This window comes from Phoenix dactylifera, chromosome 9, assembly GCF_051530095.1.
Source record: "Phoenix dactylifera cultivar Ajwa chromosome 9, Ajwa_hap1_PhDact_Kaust_v1.1, whole genome shotgun sequence".
Taxonomy (NCBI): domain Eukaryota; kingdom Viridiplantae; phylum Streptophyta; class Magnoliopsida; order Arecales; family Arecaceae; genus Phoenix; species Phoenix dactylifera.
Window position 1 is genome coordinate 28,532,195 of NC_143198.1, and position 22,517 is coordinate 28,554,711.

General features: G+C 36.6%; 1 protein-coding gene across 6 annotated transcripts; it reads left to right on the forward strand.

The window, feature by feature from the left end:
• The first annotated feature begins 774 nt into the window (after window positions 1-774).
• Window positions 775-21,957, forward strand: LOC103709507 (uncharacterized). Of its 6 annotated transcripts, none has more exons than XR_015968993.2 (15): window positions 775-1,015; window positions 1,089-1,236; window positions 1,354-1,472; window positions 1,571-1,658; window positions 1,812-1,955; window positions 3,959-4,113; window positions 8,067-8,177; window positions 11,595-11,700; window positions 13,006-13,149; window positions 13,271-13,308; window positions 13,405-13,457; window positions 15,001-15,084; window positions 16,343-16,492; window positions 20,111-20,229; window positions 20,352-21,957. XR_015968993.2 is itself a non-coding variant. In XM_088704840.2 (15 exons), the coding sequence occupies exons 1-14, from the start codon at window positions 947-949 to the stop codon at window positions 20,216-20,218; spliced, it is 1,557 nt and encodes a 518-aa protein (XP_088560966.1). In that variant the 5' UTR covers window positions 775-946; the 3' UTR covers window positions 20,219-20,229; window positions 20,352-21,957. The 6 variants fall into 6 exon arrangements, 4 of the variants coding, with proteins under 4 accessions (XP_088560966.1, XP_088560965.1, XP_088560967.1 ...); XR_015968992.1 differs by having other exon boundaries at window positions 21,543-21,957; XM_088704840.2 differs by having other exon boundaries at window positions 13,405-13,497.
• The last annotated feature ends 560 nt before the right edge of the window (window positions 21,958-22,517 follow it).

The window sequence follows — 22,517 nt, forward strand, 5'->3', positions numbered from 1 at the left end:
CAGTTATACCCCACTTTTGCTTCTTTTTTTTTTTTATACTAATTCTTATTTTATATAAACCAAATCTAGGGACCTCCACGTATACTAATGCTTATATTATGCTACTCTTGGCTATTCCAATCATAACTTTTTCAAATCTCCATCGTTTTTTAAAAGCACGGTCTAATGTAAGCATTGAAGGGTCTTCGCTAGATCAAATTCAGCAACGTTTAGTATTTATTTTCTTGTTTGTAGGTTGGACTTTTAACTCCGAGCAAGACAATTTGTCTGCATAGACATTGTCCGAGCAGAACCAATCATCTACCATTTGCGAGCTTGTTCAATCTTGTCAAGCCAAATTTTGGTGGCTACGTATCAATAAATTTGGCCATATTAATTCTTCAAATTTGGTCATGATGTCTCGTATGCACATAGAGACACATGTGAACAGGAGAATTAAAAACTGGATTCATGCCATATAAAACTAACCAAAGTTATGATTATATTATTGTCACAAAGCCGGTGCTCCATGATTGATCATATAATATCCAAAAGCACCAGACAAGAAAACCTAAATAATATATTCTTGAAGCGAATCATCTTGACGTGCATTCTAGTTTACATAGGTTTTGAAATTTCAAACCTATGTAAAAACTTTTTTACATAGGTTTTTATATATTTTCTTACATTATATATATTTTATAATTTTTAATAAGTTAAATTATTTATAATTGATTTCTGTTTATGAGATAATTAAAGAGTACTATAAACTGCTCCACCCCGTGCGGTGCACGCATCTCACAGCCGTAAACATCTATCCCCTGGACGCCCGAAACCCGTAAAACCCCCGAAACTCTAGAGAGGTTTTAGGTTTCGAGGAAAACATCGTATCCTTGCATTACATTCCCGGAGGCATCTCCCCTTCTCTCCTTCCTCTCTTCCCTCCTTGGCGCGAATCCAAGAAACGATGGCGGCTCAGTGCGGCCTCAAACTCGCCGTCAGCCTCATCACCGCCCACTTCGGCGATCTCGTCGCCGTAAGCCCCCTCTTCCTGTCTTCCCTCCTCTCTTTCCCTCCCCTCTCCTAACGCCTCTTCCTCTTCTTCACAGAAGGTATGCAGCTGCCTCCTCCACCGTGGGACCCTCAGCCTCCAAGAAATCATCCGCTTCACCGAGCTCTCCTCCTCGCAGATCAAGAATTGCCTTCTCGTCCTCGTCCAGCACAACTGCGTCCAGGCCTTCTCCACTCCGAGACCAGGTGCTTTGTTTATCTTTGTTTCTTTCTTAATGGATAGAAGAGACTCCAAGAAGGGATCAAAATACCAATTCCTGTCTCGCCCTAATCTTGCTGTCTTTATTTCTTTATTCTCGGCAGCCGGGCCGGGAGGTGTGGCCAAGGCGGTGACCCAATACATGGCCCTTTTCGACAACATCCTACATCGAATGCGCTTCGCCAAGTTCTTGGCCGTCGTAAGGGACGACCTTGGCCCCCAGGTCAGTTATTAGATTCTTTTCGAGCGTTCTAATTTGTTGTACAATCAATTTTTTTGAAGTAAATAGCAAGCCCGTCCGATTTCATGTATTTCTTGCAGTGTGAAATTCTTCTTGCGGGTTTACTCCAGAATGGCAGGCTTACTTTCGGACAACTCGTAGAACGAGCAACCTCGAGTAAACCTGAGGGTGGGTACTGATTCTTTTCTTTTCCCCTACTTTTTTTTCCAGTTTATATCGGACTTCAAAATTCATATCGAGTTTCAGAATGAGACCTACCTCTGGAATCTTTACCTACCAAATTCTTGATTATTACTGTTTCGGCGTTCATATCATCTTTAGTCAGTGCAAGTATGCGGGAAGGGCTGCGAGCAAACTTCAATAGGCTTGTAAGTGCGCGCTATGTGGAACGTTGTCCAAGACCTGAACCCTTCATTGAACCATCTCCACAGGAGGAAACTAGATCAACAAGAAGACGAAGTGCTAAGATAAGTTTCAATACGATGATTCTGTATGATGTTTTGCTTTTTGCTGATAAGCTTTGGTACGAGTCTGCAATTTCTGAGTTGTAAATGTAACCAATGGCATGTTCCATTTAAATTGGTCAACTTTATGAATATCTCTTCCTCACTTGTTCCTATTCATGACAATAGAAATAAAATCAATATCCATATTATTAGATGCAAAATCAGTATGAAAAACTCTTAACCCATAAGTGAAACAAACCTTGAATCACACATCACCTCTTGTTATTACTGCTAGCAAGGTGCATGTTGATGCTTTTTTTTTTTTGCATATACCATTTCACACATTTAAACTTGTTGCTAGGGTGGCTTGAAGGACCTCTTTGTAAACTTGTAAATGACAAGTCTGACATTGTGAAATTTCTTGATTTTTTTTTTAAATATAAGTTATAGACAGCAGTATCTTATAGTAGCTTATTTGTAAAAAAGAAGCAATGGTTAGTAAATAGTATCAACGTAGTGGTCGTGAAGGCAGGGGCAGTACTGTGCATAAATGGGCCTTAGCATCTTGACACAACCATATTCAATCAATTTCTTTAATACCTTCAAAGTTGTGATGCATCATAGACTAAGAGTTCATGACTTTCTTGGTGGACAATGTACAGAAAAGTGGAGCATGTGGATCAAATTCGAACCTTTGTTTTGTTCAACTATGAAATAGTCACTGACTAATTTAAGTGGCATCTATTATTAGTAAAGAGTTTTTGGTATATTGATTGTGGCTCTTAAGGTAGGGAAGGGGTGACAAATCTGGATAACTTCTTTAAAGAGATTTTATAGTTCTGAAGGAAAATACTGACGGAATACTTGGACACTAGATAATAGGTTCACTAGCTCTGTTAACTTTAGTAAGGGACATCATCAGTGAGGAGGGTGTAAAGAGGATTTAAAAAGGGGTGGAGTAGGCATTGAACAATGCATTATCTGTTAGAGTGAGGCACACTAGTGAAGTTTCTTACCACACAAGTGACATGTGAAACCTTAAGAAATTGTTGGAAGGTTCAAATAATCTCATCAATTCGAGATATTGAGCAAGAACTTATTGGACACAAGTGTCATAGAAACAAGACAGGTTTACATGATTGATTAAGAAGGTGTTGCAGTTATGTTGTGATAATCCAAATGGGCGGTGGTGGAAGTCATACCATAAATAATATCTGAAGATGGTAGTATGCTATGCCGCAGAATGAGTGTGATGCAGAAGACACGTATCGATGAACCAGCTTCAAGAATGGCATTATGAAACTATTCAAGCTAAACATGCTTGCTTGAGTCCATATATAGCATGGTTAAGACAATAAATTGAGTAGAAATTTTTCTTTGGGAACATTGAATGTAAGACAAACCTTGAAAGAGAGGTTTAGAAAAGGACTTTGACTGAGGACTTGGTCCATTATAATAGTGAATGCTGAAAAGGGTATGCAATTAAAGGGAAAGCCTTGTTGACTATGATTGAGAAAATGCTATGCTTGGATCAAATCTTTAGTGGATAATAACAACACATAAAAGGAATGTTCATGCTGATCCACTAGCATTTTGGGCATGCCTTTCATGAGAATTGGATTCACTATTATCTGCCTCTTCTTTTTTCCCCAGAAACCCTAGCTTTTCTATTCCCATGAGGTTGTAATATTATGGCATCGGTCACTTTCCTAAGGTTTCTATGTTCACTGCAGAGTTTTGATGCTTTCACTAATCATTGTAAGGCTGCTTATGGGACAAATATGTGCATATCTCTCAAGTCCGACTTGTAAAGATGTTCAGAAAGAGCTTTTATTGGTTACTACAGTGATAATACTGTATTACAAAATGACTGACTAAACTCTTTTCTGAGTACTTTCCATGTTCAGGACTGTGGTGGTCATTTAGTAAGAATTCTTTCTGGGTTGAATTTAGGTCTTATAGTTTGCTGTTTAATTGCAATAGTGAGAGAGAAGCTGATATATTTGGTGTATTTTGTTTTACAGACTAGTGAAGAAATACTTTCTATAGAACAACGAGCTATGGTAGCTGCAGCCCTTTCCGATGCTGAAAGGTTTTCTGAGATTACAGACACCGCTACAGAGACTATAGAAGTCAAAGCTACTGATCACTCTTCAGATGTCTCTGTTGGTGATAAGGTTGGTAACTCTGGTAGCATAAACATGCTTCCTAGTAACATGCTTTAGTTCTGCAATTCAAGTGATTTTATCCATTTTAAATAGGCATTTCAGGTAAATTTTGGGTTATCATGTTCATTTGGCAGGCATTTTTCAATGAGTTTTTTGTCCTTGTGTCGCAAGCTTGCATTGTGCATGGCCAAGCTTGTGAGCTTTGTGCCAGGGAGATCATAAACACTATGTTAAGAAAACTATTTTGCTGTTGGAATATTTGGTCCAAATTTATTGCTTGTGTCCTTCATTATAACCATAATTTACTTAATGTGAATCTATCACTTTTCCATTTTTAAACTGGATTTCCGTGTTTGTGAACAGAGATTTCAGTTTAATAACTCCTTCTCATGATGCAAATTCTTGTTATGTATGGCTGCAATCTGCATTATTTTGTGTTGGAAGATTAAGAAAGACTATTATATGAATTGTTACATTTTTTGTAACTTCCTTGTCTTTATGTTGCTATTATTCAGTGCAAAGCTTTTGGCAAAAACTTATTTCTTTTTAATCTTTAAATTTAAGCTTGAAAAGAGGAATTGCACTTATTGATCAAGGTTGATAAGATTTAACTGGCTAGAAGCCTATCTATTTCAGCCAAAACCAAAGTGTTTCATCCTAAAACTGAATTCAACCAGTCTTGCAGGAGCTAGAAAAAACCGAAAAGTGTAGTGGGGCCCATTGTTATTGCTTTTATGTTTTGTTCCGTTTTTAAAAACCCAAGAAGAAAAATGAACTAGGCTGCTCAACTTGTACGATGAAACCTTTTTTTTTTAAAAAAAATTGTTTGTAAAGTCTTTGGGTCTTTTTGATAGCAAAAATTTATTGCTTTCAAACAGAATAAAAATAAAAGCAAGAAATAGTAGAAGTTCTGTGTAAACGCTATCTTCAACATCAATCTCTAGCAAGAAATGTTGAACCGGGCCCTACCGCTCGGTTTAGTGGTTGCGGGTGAGCGACTGGGTCAGTACGGGCATACAAAATGGTCTTGGCCCCTACGGGCCGGAACCGGTCGGTACAAGAGTGAACCGGATGGAACCAGACCGATTTCGTCCAGCTCGGCCAGGACTCGGTGCGAACCGGCACCGAGTCCGACTCGATCTGCCACAGTGCGCCATGTGCGTGCTGTGGCCTTTTTGCCCGGTTCGGTACCAGTTCGGACGGGTACCGAACCAGTTCGGATGCCGACTGGTACCCGATACGGTACCAGTTCGGCGATCCTTGATCTATATGGTATTTCACTAATTTATAGAGAAACGAAACATAAAAACAATAAAATACCAAACATGCCCACATTTTTACCACTTAAATTTTAGAAAAAAATATAAAACGGTCGTCTAAAGAAAAACGTGAAAAGCAAATATTGAAATATAAATATTTCCAAAAGGTTTGAATTTGACATATGCAAGGAGCTATTGTACAGACAACCAATTTGAAGTCTGGCAAATGAAGCCAATTAATTCTTTGTGAAGGTTAATGTTGTTCGTGTAATTGTTGCATGCTAGGAATTGCTTTGACTTGTATAGGCAAGTAATTGCTGGTTGCGAATAATTTTTTGACCAGAATTAGTAACCTCTTGCAATTTGGGGTGTGACATGTAGAAATTTAATGAAATTTGATGCAATTGATGTCTCCTATCACTTTTGGTTCTTTCTATATTTGTAAGTTTCTTACGTTTTTTAGGTATCATATTATTGGTAAGGTTTATTTAAATTTCACCAAGAAAAGCTTTTTTGCAGTTAAGATTGAATTTTCAGAGTCAAAATTCATTGTTGACCCAACTACCCCCTTGGATTGTGTGGTTAATACCATTTCGTATGCTTTTGGGATATCTTGACATGAAGAATCTTTGGAAGTCGTAAATTTTTCTAGACTTTTTACGATAGAAGTATATTATGTTGAAAAATCCATCATTTTATGTAATTATTTAAAATTGTTTGAGATTGTTAGAGTTCATTATACTTGTTTGATGGTTCTTATTGCTATTAGGTGGCATATTTTAACTATGTATAAGTAGAACCTCTACGTTGTAACACTTTAGGTTTTTCAAGATTACAGGAACAGTGCTTTTCCAGTTTTAAGGATCCTATTGATGTGGAATAATGTTTTGTTAGTATTTGCAACCCCATCTTGACGTTGCTCAAGAACTTGGTGCACATAATTATGTATACGAGAAGATAGGTGCTGCACATATATCATCTATTTAGCTATTTTTTTAATTGAATTATCAAAAGAAAGTAACTTTACCCTTGTTATTTCATGTCCAGAGTAATATTACCTTAGAAAGCTTTGTGGTTGTTTTACCGTGTCAATTTAATATCACAGTGTTTGGTTTGACCACAATGTCCTCTTATGTTTACGTGTACTTTTTGAACACTAAAAGACATGGATCTGTTGTAGTGCCATAACTAATGTAACATGTTGTAGTGGAGAGATTGAGCAAGAGCAAGTCAGGAATTGCATGAAAAAGGGCAAGATCTCTTAAAACTTGCTCATTTACATTGAGATGATATTTCTGAAACTGGAAGGCAAGATTTTCCTAGAAACAATAAGATAGAGCTGAAGAGACAAGGTTTTTACTTAGCAGAGACCAAATTTATTGATGTGAAAGAGGATGACAATTTTGTGCTTTAAGGTGTCAGAGAAAAATAATGTAGATGCATGATGGATCTATTCGTTGTTAAAAAGCTTTCAGAAGATGTTGAATATACTTAAAGATGTCATGATCTTAGAGGTGTGTTATTGTTGGGCTGGGGAAGTTGAATTGACCTTGAAACGGTTGATGACTTATTTCTGGAAACAGGTCAGGCTTAAGTCCTTATGCACATTGGTCAAATGTACAGCATTCAATAGTTGGATTGCATTATAAAATCATGAAGAAGGTTAGAAGCAACATTGGAAAGTTAATGCAAGGTCCTTGGGGTTAGATTCTTTGTCCTCAATATAATCACAGGACTATGCTACATGGACTGGTGGTATGAGTTTTTTGTGGGGGTGTGTAGTGTTGGATTCTTCTGATTCCCCTGTACTTTTTTTTGCCATACCCATACCCAAGTGTCACATGCTTACCCATGAGTGTCATGCACTTACCTATGTGAGGTTGTTTTGACATGAGTAGTCTGGGTGAATGACAGAGGTGGGATAGCATTGTGAATGGATGCTAGATTAGATATTTTAATTTGGTACTGTTTTTGTATTAATTTATGCCCCCCTACAATTCATTTGGTATGAAATTATAGGTTGGATGTATTTAGAAATTAGAAATTTAGAGTCATTATGAAATGATATGTTTGACTTAGGGTCAAGTTTGCAAGTTCATGGTTCATACTCCTTTCTTGCTGCAGAGTGGTTCCTGTTCAGGAATCCACATGTCCATGAGATTTTCATAGGTTTTGTTTTTGTGGGTCCCATATCTGGCAGTTCTATGGATTAGCCAGATTGTAGATGTTTTAGCCCTGGCTTAAGGATGGTCCAGGTCAGGTTGAGCTGAAGGCTTTTGGTTTAGGCATGGTTGGGTTCAGATATTGCATGGCCCAAGTGCAGTTTGACACTAATTTGGCGAAGTCCAGGGGGATGTTGAAGGGGTTTGGTGCAGATGGATTGTAAACCATTAGCCTACAAGCTGAACTATCCTGGGAAAAGGGAAGAGAGAGAGTGAGAGAGAGGGAGAGACTTTGGGTAATTATCAGCAATTTCTACATAATTTAATGCAATATTTTCTCTCCTTTCTATGGAACTTTCTGCTACGATGCGTTTTTTTAGTTCTTAAAATGAAATGCTAGTGCAATTTGAGCATTTAGAAACTTCTTAATGCATGTAGTTTATTTGAACTTGCTGATGCCTTTGTTTCTAATGTTATGCATTAGTACATGATAAACATTAGATATTTGCTTATTTGCTTAAATCTGCATAATTTATAACAGCGCAAGTATGGAGCTTTAGAGATGGATCAAGAGGTTCAAGCTGCGATTACTCAGAATGAAGTACTTTGGCAGGCAAATTTTGAGAAATTTTTACTTTGCCTCAAGAAGAAGGTATGCTTTTTGAAATACTTCTCACTTTTCTTTTGTCTGCCAAGTTTCTGGTAGTGTATTTAAGAGAAATGTATTTCCATTGGGGTTATGGATATCTGTCATTGACTCTGAAGTATGGATTTATGGTGGGATCTGCCTGTTCTTTTCAATTGTTCATTTCTAATATTTGCATGGTTTTTTTTCTAATTTTTTTCAATGTATCTTTTTGCCGTTGATTGATTGTTTCTGAACTTAACTTTGTGACATGGCAATGGTGGTCAAAAGTTTTAAAATGTTCCTATTTAGATACCCCCCTTATTTTCTAAGGAATAGTTGTTTGGTGATCCACAGACCATTAATCAAGGGTTCACAACCTGCTGTTATTACTAGTTTTGTTCTGTCTGAACAACTTTGCTCTCTTCCCACATTCGCCACATTGACATGCTGTTATTTTGCTTCTAGTATGCATGCAAAGGCAGAGGAGGATCACTGCTTCTTACAGACAATATCCAGTGTGGTAACGATTTTAACAGTGCAAGCCTTGAGCTATTGGTTGAGCACCAAACCTTGTCAGTGCATATGATTATTTAGTTTTCTTTAGCTTCCCCAATTTATCTTGATATTTTGCTAACTTTATCTCACAATTGACCACAAAATGTTAGCAGAGGAAGTTGAATAAACCTAGAATTCATACTAGCAGCAATCACATAAGGCACCATATGATTTAATGTTTATATGCTAGGTCATTAATCAAGAAACTGAAAAGTATTGAAAGGGAAAAAAGTTCTTCACTTGGGATTAAAGCATACTTACTGGTCATCTCTGTGGAAGGGATGAAAGTGTCACATAGCTGTAGAGGCCAGATTAAAAGGGGAAGTCTCAGATTATAGCTTGCCACTATAACTTTACCAACTAAATCTCCACTTTTGCTCAGCTTGGAATCAAGGTGGCAAAGGTTAACTGATCGTTCCAAGGTTTGGTGGTAGTACTTCCTATAAAAGTGGCCTTAAATGTTATGGTTTAGCAACTTTCTAGTTGGGTTCATTTGCTTTTGGAAAAGCTCACATATTGATTGGAACTTAGTAGATTCAAGTGGTACAACTTACTGGTTGTATCAGAGTTTCTTTTTCATCACTTAAATTATGATTCTTAATTAAGAAACTAACCAGGCTTTCCTTGTAGTATCTATGACTCTCCAATAAGACTACATGATAAAGAAAGAAAATAAAACAGGTGGAATGGGCTATATGTATTCACAATCAAGGCTCCTCTTTTTGTTGCTGACAAATGTAATCATTAATTAATGGATTGAACTAAGGTACTCAAATCAGCAACCAGATCTGAAATATCAAATAAATTTGCTGCTACATATGCACCTCGGGTACATTAATTAGCCGAAAGTGGCCCTAATATGCCTTCACAGTACTTTGATTGTCAATTTTATCCCACTTCTCACGAAAATTTTTGAGTCAAATGTGTTTTGAACCAATACTTGTATTAATTGTGCCCTTAGTTGCTTCAAATCAGATTTTCTTTGAGTGACAACTGTTACCAAAATCAACATATCTGTTGCATAGCACATTTCATGTAAAATCTTTTTTTACTTTTAGGAGGGTCTTTTCAACACTTTTTGCACCAAGAATATTTTCGTAGTAGTGATCAATTTGAATCATCATTGCAATTAAATGCATATCAGTAACTTATCTTCGTATTGTAATACCATATGAGTAAGCAACATATGTTGTTCAGAACTTGAACATCAATATGTTGGAGATGATGCTAACAAAATTAATGATACATATTGTCCATAACTAAATTCATAGCAGACAATCCTTAGCCCTTCTATTAGGTTAGCTTTATGAAATTCAATTTGCCATCATTTCCTATTAGAAGCTAAATCCTTGCTAATGCAGGATTTATCGTATCTTTTTCATCAGTTCTGTCTAATCCATTCTCAATCTTCACCTATTATTTGATCTCTCGTCTCCCATCTTTTTGAGACATGAATTTACAACCTCTATGTTCTGTCTACTTCCAATTTTTTCTTCTATTGGCACATTAGGGTGCTTAATCTAGGACTAAAAACCAAGGTCGAATCATTCCGAATCGGAAGGTACACCTCGTACCATACCATCCTGGCAAGAAATAGGAATGGAACACGCCCCCAATATCTTGTGGATGAACTGGGCCAAATTAACTTGTTTTGCCTGGTTTCGAGTGATACTAACTAGCAAATGCTGGTTTACCCCCTGATTCCAACCCCAAAAATGTACAGGTGAAATGCCTCCTTCAATTGATCCCAACCCTAGGTGATCGATCTCTCCGCCTCTCTCTTGCAAGTGTCATGATCTCGATGGAGAGTGTGTTGCCCCTGTTGGTCGCCATGAACCTTGCCCGACCCTCATTGTCACGATTCCCTCCACCTTTGTCATGTCTTTGAACCTCTTCAATTGCATAGAGGCAATGGTGAGATCACGTGCATCTTGGCCTTGACACCAACCCTGTCGAGCTCGTGTCCACCATCAGTGCCTATATCTGCCCTAGCACTGCTGTTAGGGTTTGGCTTGGAGGTGTTGATGGGGATCTTAATGCCTTCTATCTCAACTAGCTCCTCCACCATGTCCACCCACCACCATCGGCTACTTCGCAAGCCTCCCTCCCTCTCCCTTGCTCTCTCTTCCAATTGCATGAGCTCATGATTGAGAGAAGAACCCATAGATTTGTGTGTACCAAAACCTATCAGGCACGGTCCAACGCACCATGTGTCGGTGGAGTATTGTGTCGATACTTAATCGTCATGAATCCCAACACAGATATTACCAACCATGCTAAAAGCTAGGTTTTTGAGTTCTTTGCATTATTACATGCTTTCTTGGTACCAGAATGGCACATATTGTGCCTTGTTGCACCAATGCTTGGTTGGAAGTGACATGCAGCCATTCCACATCCCTGTCCAACAACATCATACTAGCAAGTACATGCCAAGTGGCAAGAATGGCATGACTAGTATTTAGTAGCTAGTTAATCTTTGTTGATGAACAATTATCATATACTGGGATGATTTTTATTGATCACATTCAGTGAATGTGCTGTCAGTCTAACATATACATGTTGATTGCATGAGAATTTTCTTTCTTCCCTCTGCCTCAACTTTCTGAGACTATTGTAGCATTAACGATTGCTTCCTAGCTGTTTAAGCTTAAGTCCATGAATTGTAACAGACTTCTTCTCCCTAGTTATTTTATTTTCAGCAAAAATCACTTAAATTCACTTGGTTACTTTTTTATTTATGAGTTAGGGGGTGGTAGGAGAATATTTTTCCTACAATAAGCTTAATTAATAATATTTAATATCCAACCTGGTATGCTTTTAGTTCTTGTAGCTTTTCTAATAAATGTTCGTATTAATTCACTTTTTGTTCTTTTTTTCGTATCTTAGGCTTGTGTTGCACATGTGAGATCAAGATTCGGTCTTGATGCTGGTGCTGTATTGGAAGCAATGATTGAGTCAAGTGGTCAACAAAAAGCTAAAGATGAGACTCCTGGTAATTTATGATGCCTATAAAGCATGAAAGTTTCTATTGGAAAAAGCATGATAACAGTTATAGCAAAATATACTTTTGGTGGTTTGCTTGACCTTTAGAGCAAAACTTCACTTTTTTTTTGGTTGAACATGGAGAATGCAGCTATAACACATAAACATCGGCGAATAATATATGATTCCTAGTCGAGCTAGTATAGTTATAGAGGTGTAAACAACCTAGCTCAAGCTCGGCTTGTTTGGGAATCGAGCCGAGCTTGAGCCAGCCTATTTAATTTCTAGCTGAACTTGAGGTGCTCATGAACAGCTTGTTTCATACCTTAAACTCTCAAAGAACATGGTTCTATGATATCTCAAGAAATCGAAGAAACGTTGGGTATAATTCACCCTTCCTTGAGTTGTTGTAGGTTTTGGTGAGGATGAAGGTTCCTATGAAATAACAGATAGATCTCTAGGGATTTTTTCATCAAATATAGGACAATAGATATTTCATGTTTGGGTGTCAAGACATGTCTTTCCAAAGCTTGTTGACACACTGTAGACTTCAATCACTCAAGACACTTTCTACCAAAAAAGTCACTCAAGACCTTTTTATCTACCTATCTTATGTCACATTGTATAGGACTCTCTTTTATGGTCTCCATTTATAAATATTTGAAAGATAAAATATTAGTTTGCTTTTTGTTACTAATACATTCTCAAAAATATGTTTTCATATAAGAAATTAGATTATTACAGCTGCATCACTAAGCCTAATTTTCTTAAAGTATAGAGATGGAACCTTTAGAGCACTCGATATATGCTTGTTCTACTTTATTAGTCTTAAACTATTATTCACTGATTGCTCCGGGGCGAACTGAAATCTTCATTGTCCAAAGTTTAGCAAAAAATTGTCCAATTCTATTCTCAATTTTTATCCATTTCCTGTTTTAATGCAATGCAGACTCGCATCCAATTTCTGTCCCAAATGATTAACATAGCCATCCATCTCTAGAAATAAACATAAAGTAGAACAAGCATATATCGAGTGCTCTAAAGGTTTCAGCAAACGCAACCATACAAAAAATTACTTTATTCTCACGAGGCTCAAAATATATGTATGAATGGCTATGTGTTGGTTTAAATATGTTGTTGGTCATACAATTGCCAAATCTCTCCATTTTCATGATTTTTTGAAAATGTACACTCTAAATATATGCTGAATATTTTGAGTTGGTTTTTGCTGCTGGAATTGGTATTTAAACATCTTTTGATGTGTATTGCAAATTAAAGTTTCATTTAAAGCTACTTATGTCTTAGAAATAATTAGTTAGAGCAACAATGGATAGCATACTAGAAGGGGTGAGAGCAAAGCCTGGAGGTATCTCTATGACGTTGGAGCATATTAGAGTAATCCTTGATCAACTTCATTGCCAATCATGCAATTGGGGTGCAGGAGCATCGTACAGTATCGGTTAGTTTTTCTTATTACCTGAGGCAATCATGTGAAATATGAGAAGATGAACCTCTTTTCATACGTCTAGGTTATGTTTTACCTGACATTTGACACTTTCTATTTCCCATGTTTGATGTAGATTTGAAAAGCATCATAGATACTTGTCAGAATGACGAGGTATATTAGTTATGAACACATCTTTTCTGTTGCTACCAAGAGAGGTTAGAATTACTCCCCTAACTATTTACCCTATTCTATGTTTTTGTGTTTCAGGTAGAGGCGCTTGTCTTGACAAGATTTGGAAAAGAGGCATATAGGATATTCAGGTTGTTGATTAAGAATGGACATCCATTTGAGACAGATCGTGTAATAACTTATTCTACCTGAAGGAATTATATGGTGCCATGCATTTTAGAGTATTATATACTTGCAATATTATTGCTTTTCCTTAAATACCTACTCTTGACAATTTTGATTTTGCTGATTAGATGCAATGAATTAGAAAATGATTCTTTTTTATGGATTGGAAGCATGAAATAAGTTGTAGACGGGACAGGTCATAATGTCTAGGCAGCAATTCAGGTACCCATGAGAGGATTGAGAAATAATTCAGAAACAAATGAATATGAGTAACAGACCTTGATTAGGATACATATTTTTTACCATTTACATGCATATTAATGTTATATTGATTGCTAAAGAAGTTCTCAAAACTTGACTGGCTGTAGTTTGTTCCATAAAGCTGACTACATATAACAGGAAAAGGGTTGCTTGTTAAAGTGTTTGATTAAGCAAACATGGTCCACATGATCCTGCTTTTGTTGCCTTACTTTTGTATGCAAAAACTGTTTTATTTGGAAGAATATAATTGGGATTCCTTTTAGATGTGCTTCCACCATGCAATATGTTTTCCAAGCATGCTCCCTATTCAGTCAGTTATCTGATGAATATCCCAAAGCAAACTTCTTATGGAGCTTGTGACTTGTGTGCATAGTATTCCTTAATTTCTCTTGATGCCCTTTAGCTTTAGAAGACCTTTCTGGTAAGATAATCTTACCTCATGACTTTTAGTAAATCCTTTGATTTAGATTTCATTTATCCTTTTTGGGAATCCTACAAAAGTGTTTGGTCTTAGAAGGTTATAATTTATTTTCTATACTTAGTTTTCCATAAAATTGAAGCATTTAACGCACCAATCATACATTTATGCCACAACCCTATATCTGAGGATGAACATTTTATTCCAAATTGTAATGTTGAAAGCCAATGATATTTATTGTTCCTTCTTTGAAGCACTTCATTAATTGATAAAAGTCCAAGTATTTCAGTTTCATGTTAGAACGGAATGCAATATTTTTGCCCAGCTGTATGATTAACCAAGATACTGAATTATGCAGGTTTCTCATAATTTGAGGCATGATATTTTCTTACACTGAGTATCACTAACAGGATCATCTCATTGCTTGTTGTAGAATGTTTACATCTCTCTATAACCCTGAACATAAAACCTACTACAAAAAGGATAGTTAATGGCCTGATCAGGTAACAAGCACGAGTAAATTATTCAAGCTTGCTGTCATGTACCTGCACAAGAACTCACCGAAAAAAAGAAAGAGTATTGCATTAGAATGGTTTTTGACAAAATTGCTGTAGATCCTTATGCTGATCTATAATTTTTCTCCCATCTTGCTTTCAATATTTAAGTTAGCTGCCAATGTTTATTTCTGAGGTATTATGTGTAGTCTCTAGTTAGAAACGTTAAAAAGCTCAACGGTTGCTGCATCTTAAGAATGCAAGGATTCTTCTATGCATTACATGACTTTTTTAGATATACATTCTTACAGGTTCATATTTGTTTCTAATTGATAGATTGCGGATATTGCATTTGTTGAGAAGAAGGATGCCCAAGGAATTTTGTATAAGCTTTGGAAGGATGAATACTTAGATATGGAGGTATAAAACATTCATATGTTCCAGGATCTACATAATTATTATAATTATTCTCCAGTATAACATAGAGATTCACTATAATTTTGCATTTGGTTAAGTACATTACTGTCCAAAGGATTTCTTATTCTTATAATTTGATATATTTGAAAAAGTTTCAGAATTTTGGTCTAATTTTTGTGTCTTTTGATCATGAAAAATCTTTCAATTCCCACAAGTGTTGACATGATGCATTTAGAATTTTATTAAATGTGAAAGAACTTATCATGGATACAAACTTATTTCCTTCCATGCCTAGTATTAAAGCATGTATTCTAGATATAAAGTTTGACTCGATATCATGTTACGTACTACATAAAAAGAGATATATTTGAATGCAACTGCACTGTAGTGTAGGACCACTTGGGAATGGCCTGCTTGTGGGTGGATCAGCAGAATAAGAATTATAGGTTTTCTTCACTTCTAATGCTTACCATCTAGTCTTAGAATGCGATGGTGCAGTTTTTAAAGTTGTTAATCTTCATAACAATCAATCCTTTGTCAGCTACACAAAATGAATAACCTTATCTGTTATCAACATTCAGACATCTTGAAAATGAGGGTAAATTTCTTATATAACCTCTATGGTATGACTAGGTATTTCTCCATATGCTTAGTATGAATTCAGTACAAAAACAGTGTAAATCATCTGAATATGTCCTGCTACATATTTACTAAAAATTGTCTATGTAATTTATAAATTGTTCTGGACCCAAAAAGTTATATCACCTGGAAAAAGATTCAACGTATCCGATAATTGCCATCGAGACCTCTGAAATTTGGAAGTGCCACATTTTGCCAGAACTAGTTGAAAGATAAATAGGCTATTTGAGGTTTGGTGAGTCAGAATCTTAGATTCTGCTGTTGTAGTTCTGACAGAACTCAGATAGCATGTGAAGGAATAGCCTTCAATTATTTGCTTTTAAGCCGGAGATGTGCCTTGACCAATGACTATGGAATGTTCTTTTTGATAAAGGGTATATATGTTACGCAACTGGCACCCTCTGCATTGAATATTTAATTTCACATCCTCAAGATGATATTAATGTAGTGCAATACTTGATAGCTTCTTTATGGCTTAAAATTGTGTTAGAGCTTGTGATTGTTTGATTTGGCTATAGTATTAGGCACATGTTTCTTTCATTTATTTTCTTTTTTCCTTATTGCACTCTTAGCTATCGCGGAAGTGAAAGTCATTAAATTGTCAGCCTGATGATTCCTGCAGAAAGTTGTTTCATATGCCGCTGGACAGAAAGAACTTTTCTTGTGGAAAGTGAAAAAAGATGCACTTTGGGAACATGTCCTAAATGATTTGTACCATGCTGCCTTAAATTTGAGTCAAAAGATTGCTCACATTGTCGAACAGGAGCATGAGGTTTGTTATATATAATTTTTGTCTCATTATGGTGAAATCATAGTTTTCTTCATTGATTACAATTTGTTTTCTTTTATATAATTATTGATTTGTGATCTGCTTATTGGAAGAAGTTCAATCCTCAAGTGCTTGTCACTGCATAAGCCTGTAAATGTAAATGGGTTACTACATTGCTTGCCGCATGAGGCTACTTCAACTTTTCCCCCAAGCAGGCTGAAATTTATTTCAGCTTTATGATTGAAATTCTAGTCTTTAAATTTTTTTATTTGTCAATCGCCAAATCATAATTATTATTGCTCAAGATTAGCATTTAAATTTAAGTGATTTTTGTCCCATCCAGAAATGCTTAAGCTATACTCCTTGTCATCTTTTCATGTATTTGGTTTACTAATAATACTCATGTAAAAGCCAACAAAAGGACCATAATAAACATTGGAAATTGTTTGAAAAGGCATGTTTATAATCTTTTTCACTGCTTGCTTAAGGTGAGAATCTGAAAAAGCTCCTCAATGTTTTGGTGTTAAAAATTATGTAGGGACATATACCACATAGAGACATTCACATTAGGTTCATCTCCTGTGGTTATCTGATGCTCTTTTGCAGTGAACATTCCGAGTGATTCCTGATTGAAGGAATGATAAAGAAAGGGAATACATTTTGCATGATGTGTGGACTTAAATGCCTAACCTAGGCATGACAGGTTATGTTATATTGCTCTTTGAGTGTTTAAACAGATGTCATATTGTAAAGTGTTATTGGACCATAGCGAGCTGCCTTTCGACATTTTCATTTTAAAATTTGTCCAAAACTTTAGTAGGGATTGCTAAATCATGACTTCCAACCCAATCCCAAAATGCCTCGCACTCTCCCCTTCTCCCCTCCCTATTACCATAAAACTTAATCTATTCATTGCATATCAACCTTGCTCCTAATCTTGGCTTGTAGGTGCTACTTTATGGTGTCAAATCCATTTTCAAACCATACTTCTGGTCTTTATCCAACTCCTTTTGTTGCATCGGCTGAACTGTTGACAAGATAAAACTTATTGTTCCCACCACCAATCTTGACCCAGCGCCCAATCATGGCTTCTAGAGTGCACAGGCACTAAGCAAATTCAAACATGGCATTGTTTCCTTCTCTATGCGTTTCCTTTACATAATAATTTGTATTTTTCAGATTATTTTTACATAAAAAGGAAATCTGTGAAATTTATCTTACACCTAACCTTATGCCTTCACCTTTACAAACGTTGATATGAATGATAGAATTTAGACTATGATAGGTTGTCATTTGTTCTATGGTGACACGGTTGAACTTTATATTGAATATTGTACTATTTTAATCTTTTCCTTGTTGATAAAGATTATGACAAATTTACTCAATATCAGCAAATCTGCTTATGCTTTGTTAGTTTGTTTAATTGGTTAAGAATACATAATGATTTGTTTTTCTGAATATTTTTTTACATATAAAGGAAAATCGAGAAGTTTATCTTACATCTAACCTTGTTCCTTCACCTTTTCAAACATTGATCTCAATAATATAATTTAGACTATGATAGCTTGGCATTTGTTCTAATATATTGACACAGTTGAACTTTATATTGAATATTGCACCATTTAAATCTCTTGCTGCTTGGTCTTTTTGCCCTGTTGAGACAGGCTTTGTTTAATTGGTAAAGAAATTGAAGGGAAATGAATTTTTGGAGAAATGCTTTGGAGTATGCCTATGTTGTCATATTTCCACCACTGTTTTCATCTCCTTTTTCCTCAGGAAATCCAAATTAAGCTATAATGTCCAAATTTGTGATCATTTTTGGGGATTGGGATTAGGGCTGAAACAGATCATTTTTGGCGGGCTGGGCTGGATCGGGCTTCGGACCAGGCTCAAGCCAGACCTGATTTTTATCTGGGCGCTAAGACCCGAGCGAGAGCTAGAGCTCGAGCCTTCTCTTGTCAAACCCAAAGCCCAAAACCCAAAGTCGGCCTGGTACAACAGGCCTCGGACCGGCTCAGTCCCGATTCCAGCCTTAGCTTGCATCAATGGCTTGACCTCTCTCTAGGTCTAATCTCCTTTGTATCTACTGAGTTCTTTGTCCTATTTTTAGGACTAATGGATATCTACATGGCCATGAGTTAGCAATTTTTCAATCATTCGTCCCCCTTATGAAATATTGTTGGACAATAAACTAATCAAGTGCGAAGATCATGAGGATATTAGACAACCTATCTCATCGGCATCTGAATACCATTTGAATTATTAAGCCATCACAAGATCTAACCGCAACAAAAAGGAACTATTTCGACAACTATGCAAGTTTCTTACAGTGGCATGTTTTTCTCTGCTTTAAACACAAAGACTTCATGTCAGATCTCTTTTGAGTTACTGCACTATAATTAGGCATGTATCATGCAAATCAAAGGATGACAAATGGCCGTGGTTCCCCCCCCCAAAAAAAATTCTATTATTTATGTAACTTGATGAATGCACTCAACTTTTTGAGGTGTGCTTTTCTTTTTTCTTTTGTGTAGAACAACAACGGAACTGAGTTGTCTACTAAAGGGTAACAACGGTGGTGCAGAAGTACATAGGAGAGATGCTTCATCTCTCAACATTTATTTTGAAGAAACAAGAGGATATTTGGATTCCATGTGAAGTTAGACTCATAGGATTTCGTGTTACATAGTAGTTAGATTATTCTATTACTTCTATGCTGTATGATTTTAAATGAGTATATAGTATATTTGAGGAACCCTGTGATCAATTTAAATTGGTCGATGTAATCTTAGAATTGATAATATTGCTTGGGATTGTCTATACGCTTTTTCAAGTTTCATTTGTAATGGGTGATGAGTTTTGCATGTCTGAATGTACATATGTATGTATGTGAATGCATAATTCATGTATTTCCTTCCAAATTTATTCTATTCTCCACAATTTTCCACTGTTACGGATTGCGCAAATTACCTGGCCCATCCAAATAAGCCTTAAAGCTCAATGAGCCTTGAATGTACATAGTATGCCGTCTTGGTACTGGACCCCATACCAACGCCACGTTGTTACTATGTCGGTACGCCCAGTATGTGCTCGTTTGGCGTACCAAGTGTCTACTCTTGATGTTACTAATGTCATCAGTTATTAGCCCTAGAAGTTGTCTGGCATGTGTTTACATCCTATTTGCAGCACATATCACAATTGATAACTTGTAACACATATGCATGTTGTACATCCTGTGCAATTGAATCTGCAGGTTTATCTTTCTTTGATGGTTGACCAAAACCCCTGGCTGCAAATTAGTTCAGCAATGATAATTTAAACCATAATCGGGTCCCCTTTTTTTCTGTCCAGCTTTGCGGATCATTCTTTGCCATAGCCCCAATGCCATTCAGTTAAAGCACTCAGTGATTCATATTGGACTAATTTTCTGCTTTCTTGCATGACATGAAACTCAATTAGCTAATAATTATGATATAATCCAAAAACTAAGTGCAAATATATGGTGTCCTTGCTGTGATTTCTAGAAAAACAGATGAGTTGTCTCTTTTTTGTTTTTATGGTCGAAAATAATTGTTATATGAGTTAACCTTGTTTTTATGACCAGTTTCTTTGTTATGGCAGGTTTCACAACGCAGGGAAAAACCTGAACAACTGAGGAACGGTAGGATGATCTTGGAGTTATCGCTTCTGAAACTTGATGATGCTCTCATGCTTTTCCGCGACTTCTAACAGCATTGCAGGTACTCTTTGTTACGAAGGTAGCTTGTATGTCCAGAATAATTATTACAAAGAAGCAACAAAGAGATTGTAATAAGAAGTGCATGACTCAACACAATTTTTTTTTCTCATTTTTTTTATGTAGTTTACCTCAATAAAGCACTTGGGGTAACATCTGCAGTCTGAAGGAGCGATTTTGAGGCAGGTGTACGATTGGAAGCCTTTTTATGGTAGGGCTGCATCCTGGGTAGGTTGAGTCAGGTTGAGGGTTAATCCTTACCCAAACCTGACCTCTGTCTCCTTACCCTACCTAAACCTAGCCTGACCTTGGCTTGGCATTACCCTGGTCCAACACCATCTTAATTGATGGATTGTGTCTGCCTAGTGCTGGATTGGTCGTTGTCAGGTCGAATTAATCGGGCGAGTCCCATAGTATAGCTAATTTGGTATTGGCGAAAGGTTTCAGACATTTTTGTTAGGTTAGTATTGGTTTGTTGGGATCTTATTTGGGTGCACTTAATTTTTATAACTCAACAGAGCTAAAGACTATAGTTAAATGAAACATATAAGTATTTTTATGTGAAACATAAATATAAATTTATCATATATCTCTCTCTAGCCTTGTAGGCTTATCCTCCTCCCTTAGGTCATGTTATGCCCGTGCCAGTCTCCCCCTCCCCCTCCTTTAAAAAAGAAAAGAAAAGATAAGAATAGCAGTTATGGCTTATCTTTTGAAATAAAGGGGGGCGAAGAGCCACCATGAATTTATTAAAGAGAAAGGAATAATTACAAATTTACAATGGAAGTTATGGCTTATCAAAATATCTTAACTATTCATCTCCTTGTTTACAAATGTGGTGCACCAGAACTGAAGCAGCTTCCTGTAACTATGTTCTACTCGGAAACATTCTATCCCGAATATGGGACTGTGAAAGAGGAATCCACTTGGCATAGATTATCTGCTTCACTAAATCAATAGACTTGACAATGTCTGCTTTGCGATTATCTTAGGTTATTTCCATGCTGCATTAAATCTTGTCATTGCATATACCTTTTATCCACAGGCATTGCATGGTTTTTCTAAAATGCTGGTGGGTTCGTTATTTGTCCATCTGATATATATTGAGGTGATGACAACAATTAAGATGATTGTTGGTACATGAAGGGATCGCCCAAGCAGCCATTATACTTGTTTCTTTCTATCCATATGTTGGTGGTCTAATTATCTTTTATGTATGTTGTTTCGGAGCGATAAAAATGGTAAGATAAGAAAACTAAAAGATAAACTTAAAGAAGATATAATTTTGATTCAAGTCTTGTGCACTGGTGTTGGCAGGGAACCTTCTGTGAGTGGAGCGTCACACCCAGTGAGCACCATGCAGGATCTATTAATTCTTTTCCTTTCCGTCCAACAAGTTGAAGTACCGTCAACCATCTTGGGGCATGGTGGACTAATGCGCCTGACGGTATTTATTTTTGTCCATCAGTGCTTGCCTAACTTAAAGGTTTAAAATTTTTTATCGAGATTATCTCTCTCTTGATATATTGATGTATTTTATGTATTCTAAAGCCACAATGTGATCCAGCGGAGGCATTACGCCTAGTGGGATTCGATGGTGTTAGGGATTTTTCTCTTCTAACTACGTCATTTTAGTTGCCCGTTGAAAAGCTAATTTCCTGAGCCAAATCAGGCTTAGCTTAGTCTGTGGCAAACCTTATGCTATAATAATTTAAACTGTTTTAAGCGATCATGGTGATGTTACTCGGTGGTTGTTCGATGGGCCTTTTTTTTATTTGCAAATTATTTCATTATTTTCATGATTCTTCTGGGCTCACGGAACCCGTATTACCGGATGGCACGTATTCCAGTTTGAATTGAGCATTAATGCCTCACCAACATGAATACACGCAAATGAAGGCATGGAAGTAGGTGGTGAAATGGCAACTTGCGATGAGTTTTTTGTTTCTGGTGTTGACATACCAAATCTGCCTTCTTGTTTATAGAATCCTTGGTTAATTTGTGAAAGGATTAGGAGTGCTGTCCTTTTCTAGCATGTAGTATCTCACTTACAAACTCAAACATATACCATGAGCTGTCCGGATACAAAGCTACTAAGATATTACTGGATTGTGTCGCACAACTGTCCCATGTGATGCAGGCTGCTGGTCGTTGACTGCTTCAATATTTTGATCGTTAAAAAGTTGGAAGCCAAATTTATTTTTGCTGAAAAGTAGTCTCTACCTGTACTATTATATCCCTGTGGTATATATTAGCCTTACTCGGAGGAAAAAAAATTCCGCTTTGGTATGA

What these genes read in the sequence shown, in the direction of transcription:
- LOC103709507 (XM_088704840.2), top strand. Translation starts at nt 947, where the DNA reads ATGGCGGCTCAGTGCGGCCTCAAACTCGCCGTCAGCCTCATCACCGCC. An exon ending in AACAAGAAGACGAAGTGCTA is followed by an intron (nt 1,956 to 3,958) that starts AGATAAGTTTCA and finishes ATTTTGTTTTAC; the next exon opens with AGACTAGTGAAGAAATACTT. An exon ending in ATGTCTCTGTTGGTGATAAG is followed by an intron (nt 4,114 to 8,066) that starts GTTGGTAACTCT and finishes AATTTATAACAG; the next exon opens with CGCAAGTATGGAGCTTTAGA.